Here is a 22,561-nt window from a genome sequence, read left to right as displayed (position 1 = left end):
AATATCATGGAATTACTTATTTAATAATCAGTCTTTTAAAATGATAGGTCTCCATAATTTAGCTTTGAGTAAGATAAATTTGCACTGAAAGAAAATGTTTTTATGTTGGTGTTACAAGAATTCTCAGAAGGAACAGGATTCATTAGCTGGAAGAATAAAATAAGTCAAACATTAGCAATGGTCAATAAAGATAATCTACTATGAGAACATACTAACATGTAATAATATTAAATTAAGAGTCAGTCCATCTGGTACTCACTTTCTGCACAAGTATTGTAGGATAAAGCAAACAAACATGAAATAAAATAAAATAAAAAAGTACCCTCATTTTGAATCTAAAATTTTGAACTCTGTTCCAGCTAAACCTGCCGCTGAATCCAATCAACAAATCATATTTTCTTTCATAAAGATTCAATCAAATGAGATGGCATTCTCTTGCTCATGAATGATTTTTATCTGCACCAGTTGGCCCCTTAAGTGGTAAAATTTGGAAGCATTATAATACACACAGAAAAAGAAAAAGGAAAAAAAAAAGAGTTTAATGATTACAGGCCAAAGAGGGTGACAAAAAGTTGGAAGACAAAATGAGTTCTTTCGTAAAGAATGATTATGTGGACCAAACGTTGTCTCCCAAATATGATTTGTGTCTCCTCAAAATGGCCATGGATTTTATGTGGAAGCTTCATGAGTGCCACCATGTCTGATATATGGGGAACCCTTGTACATATGAATGAAAATTTCAACTTCTGAAAACAACTCTTAAGCAAACAGAGAAAGACAAGTGAAACTTTGTTTAAGATACAAAAGTTATGATTAGTGTCATAGCATTGTACAAGGAATGTACTGCAATGGAGGAACTCAAGTTTCCAGTCCAACAGTAGCAGCATCCAAGGACTATTCCAATTACAAACAACTGTAGAAAGTTCTCGCCAGAAAAATGAGCTGCACTAAAAACCATGGAACTAAGAAAAACTGCTTTCTGCCAGTTCATTGTAGAGGTTAGAGATGTCAACAGAAATCCTCTGTAAACAATTTCTTCCATTAAGGGTGTGACAAAGCAGTAAACTAGTACGCAAGCAGTTTTTGATACGTTGCTGCTCAGAAGAATCTCCTTCAAGATTGGGTTACTCACATCCTAAAAAAGATCAGACGAGCAGAATTAAGGTAATCTTTACTCCATATTAAGCTAGTACCAACAAATTAGAATGAAAAAGATTAACCAACAAATCTCAGGACAAAGATACTGCAGCAATGAGTTTGAACTTGCATTTACGGAAAGTATGCATTGATTACCAAACAAATAAGCAATATGAGGTTAAAGTGATGATTTGATGCACATCATTAAAGTGAAAAAGACAATTAGTTTGCAAAGTGCATTACAGGTAAAAAGGTTTTCTTTTCTGATTTAATTAAATGGACTGAGACCATAACTGCCAGATAACAAATTTATGATTTTTCTCTCGCACGAAATGGTGCCTTTTGGCATCCTATGCATATAGCACCATTAGTTCAGATTTCCTCAGTCAATGACAACTTGAACTGTAGGCTAAACCCAATGACACAAAAAAGATTGTTTTGCATTTGAAGCCATGCAGTCTTGCAAAACACAGTTAGAAATGCTTTATGTGTACTCAGCAACCGTATTTATACTAAGTATTGTGTAACTGCAGTCTTCCTTTCCTCATCTTTTTTCTCTTCAATGAAAACTATTATTTACCAGTTTGAGTTTATAAGTGTCTCAGCCTATGACAACATGCTTTTTTTCTTTTGTCTTAGTTTTTAAGAGAGGACAATCAAGATAAATATCTTTTACAACCAATAAATTTCTTGTGCTCTTCCATAATATTTAACAAAACAAATTACTGAACCTGAAAATATTCTAATTCATTTAGCAACATGATAATCACCAGAAACAATAAATGAATTTACTAAACCAATTGTACATATAATTAAACAGTCAGTGAAGTGTAGTCTATGTCAGCATAATTAAGAAAAATCTCAACAAAGCCTCATCCAATATTTGCAACAGCACATGATCAAGTATACATAAACTTATAAGGATCAAAGAGAAACAGAAAAATTGAGATAAACCAAACCTTGGCTTCAATGAATACATCGGCGAGGAATGATGTAAGAAACACCAATAAAGTTAAAGACCCAAAACCTAGCAGTGATGCTAACACCCAGTTCCTCTCCTTAGGTAATTCATATGATTTGAAGAAGCTTGATAGCTTATTTTCTGGCTTGCCAGTGAATCTAAGTAGAACCAGGACCCCAATGAGTTCTAAAATTTGGATGACAAGCAGTGATAACACCTGCACCAAGGAAAAACAAACATAAAAAACTTAAGCATTACTGTGCACAATCAACGACTGCAGACAAATCCACCTGCAATGTTTCGGGGGATCAGAAACAAGTTAAATCAAGTTATGGTCCTTTGAGCAAAAGTTTGAATCATGAAGCTTTGATGATGGACAATTAAAACATTGGGCCCATGCTTGGTGTAGATAGACACAATTCATAAGGTCCTTATTTGAACATTCTTATGAACATCATTCCTGTTAGTGTAAAAGGCAGTCACCATGTAATTAGTTGCTCGATCAAATATACAAATGGAAGTTTAAAAATCCATCTTTATGATAAAAAGAATTATGAATCCCCCATACTGACATAGTTAGTTAATTGCAAAAGTTATCCATACACATAAATAAGGGCAAGTGTTCGGAAACACAATACTTATTGAAGATACCAATTCTATCTAAGAAAGAAGCTCAATATTGATTTTGATGAGGAAAAAACAGCAGGTCATTAGCTTAATTTTACAGATATCATCCAAAACAAAATTGTATATCCTCTCCCACTTAACAAAAGCAAAGCATATCACTGTATGCCATCCATGAAAAGCTGATGGGTAGACTAAATTTAAGACCATTATGGATTATAATAGGCATAACTAAGGCCAAATAACTCACTTCGGTTTGTGGATCAAGAAGAGATTGCTGCAATAAATAGGCAACTATAGACAAGCCTCCAATACCCAAAGGGATGTGCAAATTGAACATATAAATGGCCAGAATACTCCATATGCTTCCTCTTTCCCATGGAATATCTGATGAAAGCACTGAAAATCCCTGCTCAAAATTAACCTTAAAATCAATAACAACAAAACGGTAAAAGAAAAATAAAAATAAATAACATTTTATTACAAAGAATGCAGCGCTCTTGTTTTGTTTTGTTTTGTTTTTTAATTTGAAGAAACAATTAATTGAGAATCAAAGATATACCTCAATGGAGCTATCAGTAATCTTGCTTTTGATGCAATAACACGCCAAAGAAGATTTGAAGCTAAGACTGAACTTGGGTACGGAGGAGCAATAGAGAAGCTTCGGATGTAGAATTAGGGGTTTGTTAAAATTGACTCCAAATTTGGCGGGTAAAGCACCCACTCTTGCCCGAAGAGCCACCACCATTTCTTTTGATTCTCGTTTTTCAGTTATTTATCACCAGCTACTTCTATAAAAACAAGTAAATAAGAAAAAAAAAAAAAAAGCCATATATTGTTATTTAAAAAAAAAAAAATCAGAAATAACATCATAATTATCTAATTTAGCACAAAATGCTGATTCCATGACTTCAGCATGAGCAAAACATGTCTTTTTATGCATAGAATAGCAAATTCAGAGTAATTCATGTTTCTTCAGTCACTGATTGTACCCAATTTCGTGCCCAACAGTTTGTGATTCTAATGTCTCAATTCTGGCTTGTCTTTCAAAACGATTACCATATGTTGAGTCAGTCCACTCTTATTGATAATGCTACTGATCTTTGGCTCTTTCTTAATTGGTTAAACTTCTCTCTTAATAATTTTTGAATTGAGTATATAAAAAAGAATACTATCTTGATTGTGATCTTGGGATTTTGTGGCTTACAAGTACCCCAAAGAGTTGCAGAAAAGAAAGAAAACAGAAAAAAGAAAAAAGCATGAAAGCATTCATCTTCAAGAAACCTTCTTCTTCAATAACTGCACAATCCCTTTCATTACAGTTTATCACCTTTACAAAAGTTTATCAAGTATGGTGTACATTTGGATGAAAAAAAAAAAACTAAGCATGCTTTACATTTGTTGAAGAACAAAAGTAAGAACCAACAGTACAGCAGTTAACAGAACAAGACCAACAGCTAAGGACCGAAGGTCAAGGCCTCAGGTATTGTCACGACAGTCCTAAAAGCTGAGAATAGGAGCAACCTTTCTTCTCGCTTCTACCATTCTCAGGATGGAAAGAAGAACGTCGACATAGAGCTTAGGGTACAACAGGGTAGCAATAAGACCGTTACACCCAAACTGTATATATTAGAACTTCTTCATACTTAGAAATCTCAGAATACTAGCTTATAAATTCATCACAGATTAATAACAACTTCAAATTACAGTGTTTCACAACATTTACAAAATCAACAATGGAGGAATAAGTACCCACCACTCCAACTATTCCTGCCAATATCAGTACTATGAAAATACCTGCAAGCTCAAATCCCCAGTTCTTATATACTTAAAAAATTCTCGAGTAGCAATTGCATGGGAGCAGGAACGAACAAGACACAACTAGAATCGCTCCGCTTAGAGATCTCACTAACTGGAAAGATGGGAATAAGATTGCCATAACCACATTGCTAATTAGCAAACTTGTTCTGATGATAATGCTAATCAGCTTTCTGTTTTGATAACTGACTGGCAATTGGCTTTCGACTGAATTGGCAACTGGTGTCATTGCCAGAGCATATTTGGCTATTGGACCTGCTAATACTATATATATTGCTATCTTAGAGCTAATTTTTTTTATAGGCATATTCAATGTCACCTGGGATTGCCCATTTTCTCCATAGATATGCATGAACTTACAAGTATAAAACTTACAAGTAACACCTGCAATAGAGAGATAGAACAAATATTAGGAACTGCTAAAACAATTTAGTAAATGTTAAGTACTGCAATAAGCTTAAAGAAAAAAAGAAAATGTGTAACTCACCCTAGGGAACTGATTTTTGTTTTTCATTGAACTATATAAAGTGGGGAAGTATGCATGAACTCCATAGCAGAAAGTCTATAAACTTAGTGCAGCAGGACTTCCACTAAACTTTATAAGCTTTCTTTCCCCATGAAACTCTACCCCTCCAGTCAAACCAACACAAAAGACACAAACAATGATCACAATGGAAGATAGCAGACCACAAGCAGAAACATAGGATAATACACTCAAATCTGTTAGTAACAAAGAAAGCCATATTACAGCCCATGTAAGAATCAGAAAAGAGTGCCTCCGATCTACATTGAGGCTTCCAAGCTTCATTGCAAAATGTGGGAATAATTTACGTAAGTTGTCCTCTTTGAGTATCAAGACTCTAACTGCTACAAAATACAATTCTAAAGTAAATATGGATACTAGTACTCTTCCTTTTCGACCAAAAGGATGGCCAGCTATGTCAGAGTAGGTTATTATTTCAGGATTTGCATCCATGCATCGGCGGATCAAAATGCCGGTAGAGTAAGCTGCTGAAGCAATTAGGAGGAGAAAGATTAAACTCAACCATCCTTGAATTGAGAAAAGAAAGATTTACTATGCTAATATCATTTGATGACTGAATTGATAGAAGGGAATTCATGAATGTTCTCCATTTGTTCTTTTTTGTTTTTTTGGTTTAATGACTTCTTTCACTTGGGACTTCTTTTGTATGCAAAGTAAAAGGAAGTAGTTAACCAAGAATTAAAGTTGTTAGAGCACCATCTTTTCATGACAGAAGAAGACAAAAAAAAGTGAGCTTTTCGTTTTTAATTGCCATGCACACCATTTACACATATGGGTGGTAGGTGTAAAGTAAATAAAGAATGATACAAGTGTACTTTACTATTGTATTCATACCATTCTCACTAGTGCTGCTCATCGATGGAGTTGAGTTCAGTTTGCTCAAGTTTATGACAATAAACAGCTCAAATGTGCTGACAAACATTTTAATAACTTCAAATATCATGTTCAATCCATAAAGCTTCAAGAATTTAACAAAGCAATGTTACTTTCTCTGTGCTACATGTCCTTGATATCCAATGTAACTTGAGCACAAAACAAAATTACATAAATGCTAATTCCACGACTTTAGCATAGGCAAAACATGTCTTTTTATACATGGAATAACAAATTCAGAGAACAAAATCCCAAATCCAGTGCAGACTCAGAGTTAGTACTTCTTCAGCCAACTTCACCATCTCCCTGCACATGAAGACTTTGTATTTAAATTTCGGATACAAGAGAAAATATCAACTCCTTACATGCATAACTTACTTGGACTATTAGAATCTTTGCACAATTTGGAAGATTGTGGTTTCTAACCCTTATTGCTTTACTCACACATGCAGTTGGTTAAGCATGCCAAAATCCACATTATCAGGAGATTATAGAATATTTCCAAAGTAAACTGTTTGTTAAAACCCCAATCGGAGGGACTATTTTTCAGACTTTTTTAATATTAATCACGAATTAATAAACTAATACATATCATGTTTGATACACTTTTCCAGTTACAATGTTGTCTCTCTCTCTGTCTTGCTTCCCCTTCTCCCTTTCCTTTCCTACAATATTTCTGTTTGTTGTTTGCTATCGCCAATCAGGTTGATTTTTTTCAACCAACATAAGAACTTTTCTCCATAAGTAACTAACAGGAATATACAAATTTTGCAAATTAATTCTTGGCAATTGAAAGTCTTACCAGCAACTCAAAGAATTAAACATCGAAGAAAGATAATTTTGTAGTTAGGGCTGAACCTGATCCGGAGAATTCTGAGAAGGAAAGGGCACAAGTTAAACAAATGAAAATACATATTTCATGTTATTCAAGTGAAACCAAGCATTACCTAATTCAACTTCCTCATATTTTTCTAGTTCATCCATAGTTTCTCGGAGATAAATTGGAGTTGATGCGGGCCTCAGCCAATTCCGACCACAAATAAGAGACTCTAGCATCAGAGGTGGTAGTGAACTTTTAAATGGATCAAGCATATGATTATCCATGTTAAATGCTGACTCAAAAGAAACTGTAGAAATTGGAACAGCCAATACATCTCTGGCTTTTTGGGAGAGAACTGCATACTTGGGAGAATTAACCTTCCACCGTCCGAGAGTATCAAAATAATCATCTCTGGTTTCACAATTCTCTGATAGATACCTTGATACATCTGATTTAGCTAATAGATCCTTTTTTTCGTTTTAAATACCTCTATAACGAGATTATTGTATTTATAATTGTTATTGACAATGATTTTGTGAATGATTCAAATAACACACCCCCACATTATTGTTATTTGTTGCTAGCATGCCATGCATCTCTCTCATTTTAATTCATTCATGCAAATGTGATCATCATATAAATTAATTTTATGGCATAAATAATATATGTATGATTTAAATTTAAAGAAGATAACTAAGTATGTGTATCATTTTGGATCTTAGCTAGCAGCAACAAGTGGAGAGACCCATTGCTAGTTAGTCTGCTACTGAATGCTATAATAATTATGATTTACAGTAAAAATTTATGAATTAGTTTTTTTCGAACTCAAAAATTTATGATTTATTAATTGGTGGGTTACATTATCATTTCAAAGAAGAATGATAATAATTATACTAATACAAACATTAATGCAATTTTTATGCTAAATAAAAATATAAACTGTAGCCAAAACAAAAGACCGGCAACAACACTGGAGCCATGGAGAGTGGAATAACAGTGACAGAGCTCCAAAGGAACTCTACAAACGGGGCTAATATTGTGAGAGAAATTGTGAAGATGGAGAGAAAGATATTCCCAAAACACGAATCACTTGCTGGATTTTTTGACGAGGAGCTCAAAAAGAAAAATTCTGGTTTGCTTTATGTGGAGCTCAATAGTGAAGTTATAGGATATGTTATGTACTCTTGGCCCTCTTCTTTGTGTGCCTCTATCACAAAGCTTGCAGGTTTGCTAACCCTCTCTTCTTTATCCCTCTCTTTATGATTTATCCCCCAAATGTTCTATTGCAAGAGTTTAACCAGTGAAGAGGTTTTCTGATTATAAAACTTCGCGAATCATTTTACGGAAGTGTTTGACGTTTGAATTCTGTTAATGAGCTAATGAAACTTCGAAAATAAACATTTGGGTTTTGATTATTTTTTAAGGAATCCGAAATGTGTTGTTTTGTTTATTTTAATTGAAAGAACCAGTCTTGATTGCTTGGGTTTTCGGTTGATTGTCGATACAAATTTTTAACATATGGCCATAACCTGTTTGATGGATGTACCCAGAGGAGATTACCTTTTTTCTTAAGAAAAGTTTAAACTTTGGCTGCTATGTTAGTACTTGCCCACTTCAATAACACAAAGCTTCTTTTGTAAAAATCGAATTTGTTTGATATAAAATATTTGCAGATCTTGCGTGTTATCTATTGATAGAATTTTGATTTTTCTTATTTGTTGATGGGAAAACAAAAATCAGTGAAGGAGAATTACAGGAAGCAAGGCTTTGGAGAGGCACTGCTGAAGGCAGCAATTGAGAAATGCAGAACAAGAAAAGCGCGCCGCATATCATTACATGTCGATCCATTGAGGACTTCAGCCATGAGTCTATACAAGAAGCTTGGTTTTCAAGTTGATGCTTTAATACAAAGTTATTACTCTTCAGAACGTAATGCCTATAGAATGTACTTGGATTCTGATTAGCGTGAGGAGACTCTGGACATCGAAATTTGCAAGAAAATGGTTTTGTACAAGTTAAGGTATTCTCCATTGTTAAAAATATTTTTGTCTAAGAAGAAAGAAAAGTTTGAAGTTGATGCTTTGATACAGAGTTATTACTCTTCAGACTGTAATGCCTATAGAATGTACTTGGATTTTGATTCTGGTTAGTGTCAGGAGACTCTGGAGGATTTGGACCCGTGATATTTTGACCCAAAACAAGGGCGCTACCAAGCTGCACTACATCCCTGTCAATTGATCTACGGTGTCATTGTAGAGAATCTCTGCGTTATTCTCCACCAATGCTTACATCTCTATCAATTGGTCTACGGTATCGTTGTAGAGAATTCCTGCATTGTTTTTCACATGGTTATTTTTCTATTATATAAAATTTCTCTTGCCATTTCATCTTTTTTGTTTTTATTGATTTATATACTCATTAACATCCCGCTGCTCGTACCAATGCTTATTTATTTGTGATAAAAAAAATCTAAATAATCAGCCCTTTAAATAAGCATATGCGGTTAAGCAAGTCGTTAGCTTCCGCCGCTGCATCTCTATCAATTGGCCTATAGTGTCGTTGTAGAGAATCCCCGTATTGTTTTTCACATGGCTATTTTCTCTATTATATAAAATTTCTCTTATCATTTTGTCTTTATTGATTTATATACTCATCATCATCCCATTGCTCGTGTCAATACTTACTTATTTGTGAGTAAAAAAAGGGTTTTAAATAATCAACCCTTTAAATAAGTGTGTGCGGTTAAGCAAGCTGACAGCTTCCGCCCAAATAAAAAAAAAAGAAAAAGATGAGTTAAGATACCAATACTTATTTGCGAGTAAAAAAAATGGTCTAAATAATCAGCCCTTTAAATAAGTGTATGCGGTTAAGTAAGCCGCCAGCTTCCGTCTAGACAAAAAAAAAAAGAGACAAAAAAGAGATAAGTTAAGGTATCAATACTTACTTATTTGTGAGTAAAAAAAATGATTCTAAATAATTAGTCTTTAAAATAAGTGTATGCGGTTAAACAAGCCGCTAGTTTCCCATTGCTCATACAAATACTTATTTATTTGTGAATAAAAAAAGGTTCTAAATAATAAACCTATTAAATAAGTGTATGCGGATAAGCAAGTCGACAGCTGCCAAGATAAAAAAAAGGGATGAATTAAGTAAGTTAATTGTTGCTGCCCAGGATCGAACTGGGGACCTTTAGTGTGTAAGACTAACGTGATAACCACTACACCACAGCAACCTGTTTGACGTTATTTGACAAGCTTTAATATATTACAATTTTGTCTATCTTTGGATTTTACCAATCAGGTACTGAAAATTAAATTAGCCGTGGAATTGTAAAAAAAAGGTATAGAAGAATCAAACTTAGATTTGGTGAATCCAGCTAATCATTAACTGAAAGATAGAAAACTTAGCGACATAAGAGAGAGAGAGCTGCAGAAAGAAATAATCTTTTTCCTCGTTTTGAATCGTTTTCTTCTTGCTAAAGCTGATCAAATTTTGGTTTTTGAAGTGGTATCTTTCCTTTTTTTCTTGTATCGGGCATCAAAGAGAATGGTAAGGCTAATGAGGAGCTGCATGCAATCAATACTGAAGTTGTTGAATTCTGTGATAGGGATGGTTGGGTTAGGAATGATTTTATATGCAGTCTGGCTTATAAGGGTTTGGCAGAGAGAAATGGGTGACTTTCCCTTTGAGGATGATTCTGATAACCCTGCTCCTTGGTATGTCTTTTGATTTCCTTTTTCTGTTTACTTTCTCGGTTTTTTTCAATTTTTGCTTGTTTGGTTTCTGGAAAACTGCTAGAATTTAACGACGAGGATTTCTTTTTTGTTGCTTTTGTGTTGGATGGTGAGACATTGTAGAAAAAGAGAAGTGCTAGAATGTGGGAATATACAACTTTTAGGACTGCTTGGGTATTTTTTAAATTTCATATGTTATATTATGCTTCAGTGTCAATTTGACCATTGAATCTGTGAGTACATATATGTTTCAGTATTTCACAAGTGAAAATGTTATGTGTAATGCTCTCTCTCTTCTCAACTCTAACTCGTGCTTTAGATTTACAATTTTTTCCTTGCAAAAATGTGAAGGTTAGTGCATATGTTACCAGTTAATTTGAAAGTACTAATTATTTCTGGCTATTAGAGTGTGACGATCCTTTCAAATGGACACATCACTTTCAACAACTTTTTTGGTTTCTTTTACATATTTTTGTATGCCATTTTTCCTTTTAAGTTGGTCACTCAGGAAATGGTGAGTCGGAAAGGATTTTGTGTACTTTTTCCCCTCTTTTGCTGTCTCAGCTCCTTCAGAACTCTTTTTTAATTTTTTTAGAGGGGAGGTGTTGCAACTGAGAGAGCTGTCATTTCAGTCCTCTTATTGTTCTTTCTTAGGAAATACTTTTCTCAGTGTTTGGACTGATTTTGTGTGCAGAACCAATTGGAGTAAATTGAAATGCAAATATAACTTCCCTGTCAACGGACCTAATATTTTGAGGGATATGTAGCAGTTGATTTTTATTATAGTTGGTCCTTGATTCGTGATGTAGTTGAACTTAGAGGGAAGCTAAAGAGCGTGGTTGCATTTTGAATTTTTGTTAATAAAGGACGATAGATTCTCATTAGGTAGGATGGGAACTGGCAGTGGCAGGTTAGGGTGAAATAATGATAAATTCAAGTCTTAGACAAGTAGAATGATGAAGGATACCCACTCAAGCGCTAGGGAAGTCTTTACTGTAAATGATTGGACATGTTGATGTTTTCCTTTATTTTATAAAGAGCAACTAAGCTATTATATTTTTAATTAAAATGCAGGTTCATTTATACTTTCCTTGGCCTCGGAGTCACATTGTGTGTGATTACATGCGTAGGTCATGTTGCTGCAGAAACTGCTAATGGTTGTTGCCTTTATCTAGTATCCTTTTAATCAGTTAAAATGAATATCAACTTTGCCTAACCTTCATTATTTATTTAATTGAATTTGACTGCTGAGTCCCTTGTAATTTGAATACTCAAACCCCCATCGTTTTGAGATGTGTATGCCATGTTAAATTTCAAACATGTAGTTTTAAATTTTACAATGAGCTGATATTTGGGGTTCTATGTCAAATCCAACTGTTTGATAATTAACTATTACAGGAAGCCTTCTCGGGTTGCTGCTTGTAAGCTTACTTTCAAGAATCAACAGCATAATAAACTCTTGCATTTAACTCTTATTTTTTCATTTACTTTATAGACATTTTATTTTCATGATTCTGAACTTCGATGAATAACTTTCTTGTATAATCCCACAAAACTAAAGTGTAAAATCTGCTGATTTGGTTTTACAGAGTGCCATTGTTTTTACATTTTCTGGTTTAGCTAATTTTTAAAAAAAAAATTCTATGCTTTGCATAATATTAACACACCATTTAAGTATCTTCTTTAGAGTAAATCTTGTAAATTTAGGATAGTAGAAATTAAGAAAATTTTGCAAGGTACACTTTCTGCATTTGCTCTCTGTAATTTTTTTTTTAATATTATGCACGTGCTTTAAAACGATCTTCTTTTGAAGGTCTTAGACATCTGCTTCTCACTTGGTTGGAAGGATCCAGTGGAAAGTCGCTTTAACAAAAAAACTGTAATCCATGTTAATGAAAGAAATAGGGGACTTCTATTTGACGCTGCTTCTGTCTATTAGAGTAGCTTTCTGAGAAGGACTTGGTGGGAACCAAACACTATTGTTTGTTGCGTTCTATGAATGTGTGTTCTGTCCTTTTCTAATAAGATATAGTCAAAGAAATTACATTTCTAGGTTGCTGTAACAGTTTCTTTTCAATAGTTAAAACATTGCATCAAGCATGCCAAATCTGGTTGGTTCAGGTAAGTTCTTGTAGCATAAAGGCATGAATGTCAGATCCATTGTGCTTTGGCTTCTCTGAATGCTTGACATATTGAATCAAACTTGGCCTTAACAGAGTTAAGTATATGTTGTTTGTCTTCGTCCTCTTTATGCTGGAGGCTGGAGTGAGCGCTGATGTATTTCTAAACAGGGACTGGGAAAAGGTAAATTCCATATCTAAAAACTAATGTTGTTCATTCTCATTCCTTGACTTTGAGATTACTACTTATTGCAAGCTTATTTCCACTGTGGAACCAGGACTTTCCAAAGGATCCAACAGGGAGCTTTAATCAGTTCAAAGATTTCATCAGGTCAAACTTTGAGATTTGCAAATGGATGGGCTTATCAATTGTGTCTGTCCAGGTCTCTCTCTCTCTCTCTATATATATATATATATATATATATGTGTGTGTGTGTGTGTGTGTGTGTGTGTGTGTGTGTGCGTGTGTGTCTGCGTGCACGCCCATGTGCATCTTATTGGGATGGAACTGTAAGTAAGAATGATAATTTAGTGAATCTCAATCTTTGAAAATCATTCAAAATTATCAGAATCAGTTGAAAAGATTTAGCTGTTAACAGAATTTGCATGTAATCTCTAAGATAACTAACCCTGCAATTTACTCAGTTCATCTTCCGCATATATGTAGAAAATAACATTGTCATATTCTACTTTGAGGTTTCCTAACAGAAATTGCTATGCAGTGCTCTGCACCCTCTAATCTCACGTGCCATGTATTTATTTGGCTTAGCCATTGCTATATCGATTGTTTTAAGTAATTCCCGTGATGCCTTAAGTTTGGAAATCAAGGTATCATTCTTGCATTCCATATTCAAAATGATTTGTTGCATATTGATAAGCTTTATATTTTGCAAGTCTTTTTTTCTCAAATTGTAAGGATACAGAGCTCAAATTGAAAGTTCTTCTTTCCTTGCATCCATGGCGGTCTATTTGTTAACCAGCTAGGTCTCTGATTTTCAGGGGTTGTCCTTCCTACTAGCATTGATACTCAAAGCTCTTGGGCCACACCAATATTGTGACAGTGATGATGAATTTACTCCAGACAGGGTTCCACTCCTAAATAATGCTGCTATTCCTCCTCCTTATGTTGTCGGTAGCCCTGTTGTGGGATCTAGAAATGATGCATGGAGTATAAGGATTAATGAAAAGGTAGATTTGCCTGATTGTTATGATCATTGTGTTGCTCAGAAGCTTTCTACAGTTTGCTGAATTTGCAATTTTTCATGGTCTTATTTTACCTCAACAACCTCCCAACTTAATCTTTTGGGCAAATTACATTTTGTGCTCTGAGTTTCTTATTTTTTTAGGTTAGGATAAAAATATTTTACATTATTTGAAATATCTTTGTATTGGCATGGGATCTCATAGGGTTCAGGAAATAACTATTCAGTGTTGCATGTTGATTTTGGATTTGAGTATTTGAAGTTCTCTTGTTGAATCAAACGGAAGAAGTTCCTCAAAAATGGAAGAACTTGAGGGATGAAAAAAATGCCTAGGAAAGAGGATTTGAGTATTTGAAGTTCTCTTGTTGAATCAAACGGAAGAAGTTCCTCAAAAATGGAAGAACTTGAGGGATGAAAAAAATGCCTAGGAAAGAAAAGCTTGGTTTTGGGCATTTGTCGGATTGAACTAGGAAGAGTTGCATGCTAGTTAATATGTTAAAGAGCTCATGTGAGCATAGTTCTATGCTTTGCTATAATCTACATCAGAGAGACCTGAGGAAATAAGAGACTGCACGAAACTTGCAAAATAATATGAAGGGACTCCAAAAGAATTTCGAATCGGCTTAGAGAGTTTTAATTGACTTGCTGTTATTGTTACTTATGAACCAGAAATGCCTAAAACAATATCTGAATTTACCGGCCAAAAGTGGTAATTAGTTTACTGGCGATACTGTTTTTATTGAAAATATTGTCCTCAGGTAAACCCTGTAATGGACTTACTCTAAATTATACCTCCTATTTTGTAGTCATTGTTCTGTGTTTCAAGGAAGAGATCACCTTAATCAGATATTTTTTTATGTATTCATATATTGGATGCTGCCACAAAGTCTTCTTACAAATGATTACCTGAAATCAGGTTACTGGCCAAAATGTACCATGATGAGTTGCTAATCATTTATCTTGTTCTCAATCTTTATTAAATCAGGTGAACCAGTCAAGCAGGTGATGGGATTTGCCTGAGGCTGGGTTTGGTTATATTAAAGAATAGGAACTCAAGGGGCAAGAAGCTTAGTACCGGAAGCTGTTAAAAGCTCAGATGAATATCAAACGTCAAAAAGAAGCATACAGCCCTTTTACTGTTGGGGTATCTGTCAGCCTGTATATGTGTCATTCCATTTAATGGGTACATGCACAATTTGTGGAAGCATCACATACTTATTGTTTATATTATGTGAATGACGAGGTCTTTATACATAAATTGTTGTATATCTGCAGTTTGGTATAAGATTTGAAAGTTCTGTGAAATACAAAGATAAGTTGCATGAGTTGTAAATTAATTTGAATCAATCTCTTTCTGCAATTTGCTCACTGCTGAAGTGATGAATATAAGTATATGCTGCATGTTTACTAACGGTTTAATCAGAAACAACTTGTAACTGTACAATTTACTCGGAGCAAATGTCCCTTGTGACTGAATATATACTCTGGCAATTTCTGCAACTGGCGTTCATGCCTATGATCTCTGTTATAATGTTCTGTTTCTGTGAATACACTGGCAGAGAGACTATCAGAAGGTATTACCTTTCCCAAGAAAGAACTAAAGTTTATCAGATCCCAATGCTCTGAGATCCTACATAAGTCAGCACTCGAGACTTTTCACTCAATTCCCTTGCAAGATTGCAAGGATTATGGAAGATGATCTGTGAGAATTATCATTGATTCATTGCATCATAAACTTAATTCTAGAATGAAATAGACAGCAGAGCGGGCGCAACTTCAGGATGCTCCTCCATGCAGTGTGCTGGCTATCAAGGCAGAATTATTGGCCATAATTGAATGTCTAAAATGCATGTTATCTGATATTATAGTAGTTCATGCAGAATTATATGAAATGCTCCCTTGCCCACATTTTGTGACAATGCATAATAAAAGATATTCTATCTATCAGAAGACCACCATCAGATGTACATGTTCTGGACATAGTTTTCCATTTTCAATAATAAAAACCCAAATAGAGAAATCATTGCAGATGTTTGTGCAAATAGCATATGCCAACCAACTCAACGTTACCACCAAAAGAGAAAAGGAGAAAGAAAGAAAAACAAGAGAAAAGATTACACCCTAGCATGAAGCTCATGCAACCCTTAAAGAATCTCCACAAATTCACAAAAAATACAGAGTAAAAGATAATAAAGAAAGTAAACAAAGTAGGCTGTAGTGGAGGCTTTTTCCCTCCCCTTGATACTTGCCTTTTTCAAAAGCATGATTTGGGTACTCATTTTGTAGACACCTATGCTACCTAATGGAATAATATAATAAGCAAGACAGTTTATGCCATAAGCTGAATGGATTTTAGAAAGCATCTTCTCCAACTGTAGCTTCCTTTAACTACCATGATATTCTAATTTTTCATACAATCAAAAGTAATCTCTTTATTCAACTTTAGAAATTGCACTTCTTCATTAACATGCCATTGTGCTTTTTCCTTTTTCTTTTTGTTTCTTTTTTCTCTTGCAGGTGGACTTTAAGTATAGCCAAACATGGAAGAGGGCTAATAGGTCAGGAAAAATGGCCATTTCTTCTTAATAAAACGATTTCGTGTGCTCTTTTTAAAGGATTCTTTGTTGAGATTTTCAAGGAAAAAAATAGTTAAATTAAATTATGGTTTGAGTAATACTATACAATCTATTAATATTTATACTTGTCTCAATTCTTATTCATATGATGAGCAATAGTTAGAATAAATACTGATGAGATGTTTAGCATTTTTTGAATGGTTTTTCTTATAAGGTCTTCTTTTCAAAAGTATTAACTCTTGGATTTGTTCTATGCCTTGTCCTCAAGCTCTTACTTCATAATATGGTTTTGGATTCCCTTGGCTTGTTAAAAAAACAACCACCAAGATTTTAAATAACTTATTGTAAGCATTTAAGCATTTGGAGAGGGTTACTTTTAATTATATAAAATCAATCACCTTACTATTAAATTGAGGCATGAGCTAATAAAAAAATAAATTAATTAATAGCTAATGAGAACATTTAATAAGGCTTTTACAATAACATAATCCAAAGTTTTACATATTCTAAATCTTTAGATGTGACTATGGTTTTTCTAATTGAGAAAACCTAATATTTAATCACTTTCATAAATCACAACAACCATGGGTATTTACTGTTAAGGTTGAATAATGTGACACCATTTCCAAATGGAAATAGTAAAATAAATATATGATAATCAAAGATAAATGACCTGATAGCAGGCTGTCACATGTAGTGTTCAAGCTTATGGACAAAGAGGAAATTTTTATACAAAATCCCTTGTTGAAAATTGTGGAGATTTTGCCTTCTATTTCTGTTGGAGAAATATTTTGGAGTTTCCATCATAGTCAGCATCAATCTCCCAGATTTGCTGTGCATTGGATCATGTCACAGATTCCATTACTAAAAAGAACAAACAAAATATTTAAGTTGTTTAACTTTTAAAGTGATTGAAAATTGCTTCCCATAAAAAATATATAGGAATGAAAAAGAACAAGAAAAAGAATGTAACCCTTTTCTCTTTTCCTCCATTAATTGTGAATATTGTTGCTTGATCCACTAAATGATAATGCAAAGAAAACTCGAATAGTGGAGATGGGAACGCCATTAGGAAATGAATGATGCTAGCAAGGCAGGTTTAGTTTTAAAATGAGACAAAACATAAGGATTAGGGTTTTGCAAAAGTGTGTCTGTAAGTGATTACACATATGCATTTTCATATTTGTTGCTAAGAATTAAGAGTCATTTACACCAATGTTACTCAAATATCATAAGTTTCTAAATTATAGATCTTTAGTTAAATCTATCCAAAAACTGGATGGTCCACTCATGAAATTTTGAAAACTCACAAACAGTAGACATAAAACTTTTGCCTTCTTGGTCCACAATGGCCAATAATTCAAGACCTTTTCTTCGTATCTTCTCAAGCACTTGCATGAAGAAAAGATTCTTGATAGAGATTTAATACTATATTTATATATGTGAATATATTGTGTTTAATTATTAGAAGAGTGATATATATTATAATAATTTTAAATTTAAATAACATTATATTCGTTCAATAGGATCACCTCAAGCGAGCTAAGAGCTCGCCAAAACAAGAAATCGCCTGGAAAGATCTCCTTGTGAATACATCCTTCCACTCCTTGAAAATAGACAACCGCTGTCTAACCTCTCACTGATATAATGGAACATGACCATTTCAATAGATACTATTCAACCTGAGATATATACTGTAAATAATTAATAGAATTTGGTCTCATTTATGTCAAAAAATATGTAAAAAGACAACTGCGGTTGATGAATTTACTTACATTAAATGACATCAACCCAAAACAAATAAAATGGTCGGTTGTTGGATGTGAACGGCATTAGTTTTTCTTGAGGAACTAAACTCAACTCAGGAGGAAAAAAGATTTCAGTTTCAATAAAATCGGCTGCAAAACGTTCACATCTATTCCCCTATGGAAATCAGATTCCAATCCCTAAAACGACGTTGTTTAACCTGACAACGAAAACAAACTGACTCGCTGACTCACCAATCGCCTGCCGCTAACATATTAACGACTCTTTCTTCTTTTCCTTTTTTTTTTTCTCTCTCTACTTCCCACGTGGAGAACCCAGAAAATAATGATTAATAGAAATAAAAATAATAAACAACGCTCCTAACTTTTTATTAATTGACAAAAACACCCCTAACACTAGAATCCGCAACAGACATGTACGGTTTAGCGGAATTAACGCCTTAACCGTCGGTGGGCCCAATCCTAGTGGCAACTACCGTAATAAGCCTTAAACCAGAAGGGCGATACTGTCAGAAAAAGTGCAAAAAAATAAAATTGAGAAAAAAAAAAAAGCAACCTTCATTTCTCCCTTGTATATAAGTAACACACCTGACACTGAAACTATAAGCCTATACATACGCTACACATAAACAGCAAATTTACACTGTCGGCAAACTTCTTTTTTAGACTGCTTTTTAACGTTTTTTCTTTTGTCCGCCGCTCGCCGTGAAAGTGACACTCCACTGGTGGTGGTTATAGTGGTGGCGGCGGCGGCGGCTGGTTTCTCTTTTTTTTTTTTTCTTTCTTTCTTTGACTTGTCGTAACAATGCAGTTCTTGGCCTTGTACATTGTTGTGTTCTTGAAGTGTTTTGTTGTTTATGGACAAGTTCATCACCGTGTAACTGACCTACACTGGAAACCAGCCACCGCTACATGGTATGGTAGCCCTGACGGCGATGGAAGTGACGGTAGGTCTCTCTTGTTATTTTATTCATCTTCTTCTTGCTGCTCTAATAGCTATTGCATTGTAGTTTGGATCTTTTCTTTCAGTGGGTCTTGTTAACTCAGTGAGTTAAGTTGGAATTTCTGAATTTTAAGCTTGTTTACTACTATGTTAATTTTTGTTACAGCTGTATGTGTTATGGCAAGTCACGGTCCAATTCTAGTTTACCCAGTTCCTGCTTTAGAATGCAAAGTTTGGACCTTTATGGCATTTATAGCCCAGCATTAAGTTTTTAGAATCGTTTTTCACTCTTTCACTAAACCCCAACTCCCATCCATTTCTTTACACAATACCCGAAGAGAAAAAGCACAATTTTTTTATCCACTAGTTGAATTGTGGGACGCTTATCTTACTATTCATACATTTTATTGAAAGGCTAATGTATTAGTAAAAAAATTGAGAGGGTGTAAAAAATTGCTTCTAAAATGTCCAAAATGTGTACAAGTTCTTGAGAATTACTAGTCAATTATGTAATAACTAAAAAGTAATCATACACATGCTTTGTGCAGGAGGGGCATGTGGGTACGGGTCCTTAGTAGATGTGAAGCCGTTGAAGGCAAGAGTTGGCGCAGTGAGCCCAATACTGTTCAAGAATGGAGAGGGGTGTGGGGCATGCTACAAAGTTAAGTGCTTAGACAAGAGCATATGCTCAAGGAGGGCAGTGACCATAATTGTAACAGATGAGTGCCCCGGTGGGTATTGCTCCAACGGTCGAACCCACTTTGACCTAAGTGGTGCAGCCTTCGGTCGCATGGCTATAACCGGTGAGAGTGGTCAGCTCAGGAACCGAGGAGAGCTCCCTGTCACTTATCGCCGGTATGTAATGTACTATGTTGTCTTACTTTTGTGTGTGTGTACTACTTAAGTTTGGTCCTTTTATTTTTATTTTTTATTTTTCTATAATTCTTTAGTTTAACGGTCTCTGTTTATTTTGTTTGTCATTTTTATTTTGTCACCTTTGGTTTATTCTTTAAGTTGATATTATTATTTTTCTTCAATTGTTTCTTTCCTAATTAATGGCTTTGTCATCGAAAATGACCAAAACGCCCCCTAGTTTTCTTGATAATTCTTTGTCTCTACCTACCCTGGAACTGTAGGCAAAGCAATTATTAAAAGAAATTAATGAAAATGAATTGTGTTTCCCTCCATTAATTTTTTTTTCATGCTTGTAGGACACCATGTAAATATCCGGGGAAGAACATTGCCTTCCATGTTAACGAAGGTTCAACAAATTACTGGCTATCTCTTCTAGTGGAGTTTGAGGATGGTGATGGTGACGTTGGATCTATGCATATCAGAGAAGTAAATATACTCTACTCTTCTCCTTCACTTTCCATTCACTGGCACTTTTGCTTCTTCATTCTTTTTGGGTTTACGGAGAGGAGACTAGAGACGTTTTTTCTTTTTTAATTAATCCACTGACGACGAATTATATATAACAGGAGATAGTCATTCTTTATTCATATTAAGATTTAGACTCGTCGGAGTATTTTATTGGTGAACAGAAAAATATATTATTTAGGCTCCAGAGTGAGATACCAATTGCTTCTTGGGTCAATAAAGGGTAAAGGGTCTTTATTCTTTAGTAGGTTCTTTCTAGTGCATGTTCTAAAGCCTGCACTTCCTCATTTACCTAAAAAGAGCTTAATGGCCAAACGTGCTATTAAAAAAACAACAGAGCATATAAAAGGAATGGAAATTACATGAAAGTAAAAGATAAGTATTTTGTTTAGAGTAGATAATTCCTATTATTGCGGATATGTTACCTGTTAATCATGTAGATTTGCTCAACACCACTCACTTCACTCCCACCACTTTATCAAGAAAACATTGCCTTAATGTTCCTTGCCTAATTAAATCCAAGAAATATCCCATCTTGTATTATTTTATATAATCATGTTTCTCTAGTGGTGCCAAATTTCTGAAAAGCACTTTTGCCTACCTATCTTTTTAAATTTTCTATCATATATGATATGTCTTCAACAATTTCATTGATAATTGCATGTGACTTGGGGGCCACTCTGAAAAACTTCATATTCTAAGCTACTTCTCCATACATTGATGAAAAAGAGAAAGGTTGCAAATCTGTAGCTGTTGAAAGAAATAGCTAGACATACAAAGTTCATACTGTATTATTATATAATCTGAGTGGGTTTTAAACATGTTTATAATGGCAGGCAGGTGGCAGTGAATGGCTAGAAATGAATCATCTATGGGGTGCAAATTGGTGTATTATTGGTGGACCCTTAAAGGGACCATTCTCAGTTAAGCTAACGACACTATCAACAGGAAGAGGACTTTCTGCTAGAGATGTTATTCCAAGAAACTGGTCACCAAAGGCTACTTACACCTCCCGCCTCAAATTCTATCCTAATTGATATAACAATCTCCCAGTCTCTCTCCTCTTGGTCTGATTCTGAAACTGCTTTGGAGAGAGTCAAGAAACAGGAAACAAGGCCTTGTGTTTTTATGCCAGAAAGCTCCTCTTGTCCCCTTTACACAAATCTACCCAATCTGTTCTTTTTTTGCCCCTTTTCTTTTTATTTTTTTAGAAGAAAAGTAGCTCTTGGATTGCATAATGGCATCCATTGCTGTTTTTTCTCTTTCTGTTTTTGTTTTTCCTTTCTTTCTTTCCATTCTGTTTTCAACCCTAAAGTTTGTATGTTTGTGCAAGTGTTTTCCGTAGAGGTAGCCCTCTCCAAAGGAGAGAGAGCTAATAGTAATGTATTTTATAATGTTATTGGGGTATGAACTATGTATTTTTTTTTTTAAATCAATCTGGTCTTGCCCTTTCTTTTTTCTTGGAGTGCTAACTGTCTAGTCAAAATTGGAGGCCCCATTACAAATAAATGGCAATAATACTGCAAACAAACTTTTTCCCTGCATTGTAGGACCTCGTATTAAACTATTCAGTACTTTCAGTTGATTGTTGATTCAGTTATTTTTCTTGATTGCTAACGTAATTGGTCACTACCTAACTCTCAAACTAAATTTAATTGGTGCCTGCATCATATGCTGGATCCAATGCTTGGCTATGTTTATTTACAATCATGTACTGTGGATAACTTAAAGTCATCATGTGTTTTCCTGAACAGGAATCCAGCACTCAGATTGAAATATAAATGCACCAGCAGCAGTAACGTAGAACTCATTAGCCTTGTCATTGTAATTCGATGCCTTTATATTTAATTAATAAGGAATGTTTTGGTCTTAATACAATGGTTTAAAAAAAAAAGGATTTATACCAAGGATCTCACACATCAAATCAGTGAAGTTCTTATGAAATTCTAAATTGAACTGCCCATTGGGGACCATGTGAACTAACGATATACACATGCACAACATAAGAGCTGCAGGCTGGGCAACTATAGTTATAAGAGGTGAAGAAGGTGTGATTGTTAGAA

The 22,561-nt window shown here is 34.5% G+C and overlaps 4 protein-coding genes, 2 long non-coding RNA genes and 1 other non-coding gene across 11 annotated transcripts; 3 read left to right on the top strand and 4 right to left on the bottom strand.

Moving 5' to 3' along the window:
* Positions 1-524: 524 nt before the first annotated feature.
* Positions 525-5,689, bottom strand: LOC8262084. The gene is made up of 6 exons (XM_015718454.3): positions 5,028-5,689; positions 3,715-4,924; positions 3,285-3,513; positions 2,973-3,131; positions 2,097-2,315; positions 525-1,135 (listed from the first exon to the last, which is right to left on the bottom strand). Exons 3-6 carry the CDS (start codon positions 3,468-3,470, stop codon positions 794-796), a joined length of 906 nt encoding a protein of 301 aa, XP_015573940.3. The 5' UTR covers positions 3,471-3,513; positions 3,715-4,924; positions 5,028-5,689; the 3' UTR covers positions 525-793.
* A 322-nt stretch (positions 5,690-6,011) lies between these two features.
* On the bottom strand, positions 6,012-7,296 carry LOC112534658. Its single transcript, XR_003078945.2, has 3 exons — positions 6,905-7,296; positions 6,760-6,830; positions 6,012-6,263 (listed from the first exon to the last, which is right to left on the bottom strand). It is a non-coding gene; the product is annotated as an uncharacterized LOC112534658 (long non-coding RNA).
* Positions 7,297-7,585: 289 nt separating this feature from the next.
* LOC8262085 (putative [ribosomal protein S18]-alanine N-acetyltransferase) lies at positions 7,586-9,164 on the top strand. Of its 4 annotated transcripts, none has more exons than XR_001535139.3 (3): positions 7,586-8,002; positions 8,518-8,797; positions 8,937-9,164. XR_001535139.3 is itself a non-coding variant. In XM_002517891.4 (2 exons), the coding sequence occupies exons 1-2, from the start codon at positions 7,756-7,758 to the stop codon at positions 8,739-8,741; spliced, it is 471 nt and encodes a 156-aa protein (XP_002517937.1). In that variant the 5' UTR covers positions 7,586-7,755; the 3' UTR covers positions 8,742-9,164. The 4 variants fall into 4 exon arrangements, 1 of the variants encoding a protein (XP_002517937.1); XR_001535138.3 differs by having other exon boundaries at positions 8,934-9,164; XR_001535137.3 differs by having other exon boundaries at positions 8,928-9,164.
* Positions 9,165-9,936: 772 nt separating this feature from the next.
* TRNAV-UAC lies at positions 9,937-10,009 on the bottom strand. The gene has a single exon. It is a non-coding gene; the product is annotated as a tRNA-Val (tRNA).
* A 118-nt stretch (positions 10,010-10,127) lies between these two features.
* Positions 10,128-15,193, top strand: LOC8285027 (tetraspanin-19). Its single transcript, XM_002517892.3, has 6 exons — positions 10,128-10,493; positions 11,586-11,685; positions 12,735-12,815; positions 12,910-13,014; positions 13,631-13,819; positions 14,819-15,193. The coding sequence occupies exons 1-6, from the start codon at positions 10,324-10,326 to the stop codon at positions 14,837-14,839; spliced, it is 666 nt and encodes a 221-aa protein (XP_002517938.1). The 5' UTR covers positions 10,128-10,323; the 3' UTR covers positions 14,840-15,193.
* Positions 15,194-17,005: 1,812 nt separating this feature from the next.
* Positions 17,006-18,624, bottom strand: LOC125370744. 2 transcript variants are annotated; one of them, XR_007216840.1, is made up of 3 exons: positions 18,185-18,624; positions 17,942-18,103; positions 17,006-17,273 (listed from the first exon to the last, which is right to left on the bottom strand). It is a non-coding gene; the product is annotated as an uncharacterized LOC125370744 (long non-coding RNA). The 2 variants fall into 2 exon arrangements; XR_007216841.1 differs by having other exon boundaries at positions 17,942-18,091.
* Positions 18,625-18,796: 172 nt separating this feature from the next.
* Positions 18,797-21,956, top strand: LOC8262087 (expansin-B3). The gene is made up of 4 exons (XM_002517893.4): positions 18,797-19,122; positions 19,667-19,973; positions 20,330-20,459; positions 21,335-21,956. Exons 1-4 carry the CDS (start codon positions 18,981-18,983, stop codon positions 21,533-21,535), a joined length of 780 nt encoding a protein of 259 aa, XP_002517939.1. The 5' UTR covers positions 18,797-18,980; the 3' UTR covers positions 21,536-21,956.
* Positions 21,957-22,561: the final 605 nt, after the last annotated feature.

This window comes from Ricinus communis, chromosome 7 (assembly GCF_019578655.1).
Source record: "Ricinus communis isolate WT05 ecotype wild-type chromosome 7, ASM1957865v1, whole genome shotgun sequence".
NCBI classification, from domain to species: Eukaryota; Viridiplantae; Streptophyta; class Magnoliopsida; order Malpighiales; family Euphorbiaceae; genus Ricinus; species Ricinus communis.
The sequence above is the reverse complement of the archived record's forward strand: the minus strand, read 5'-3'. Positions and strand labels throughout refer to the sequence as shown.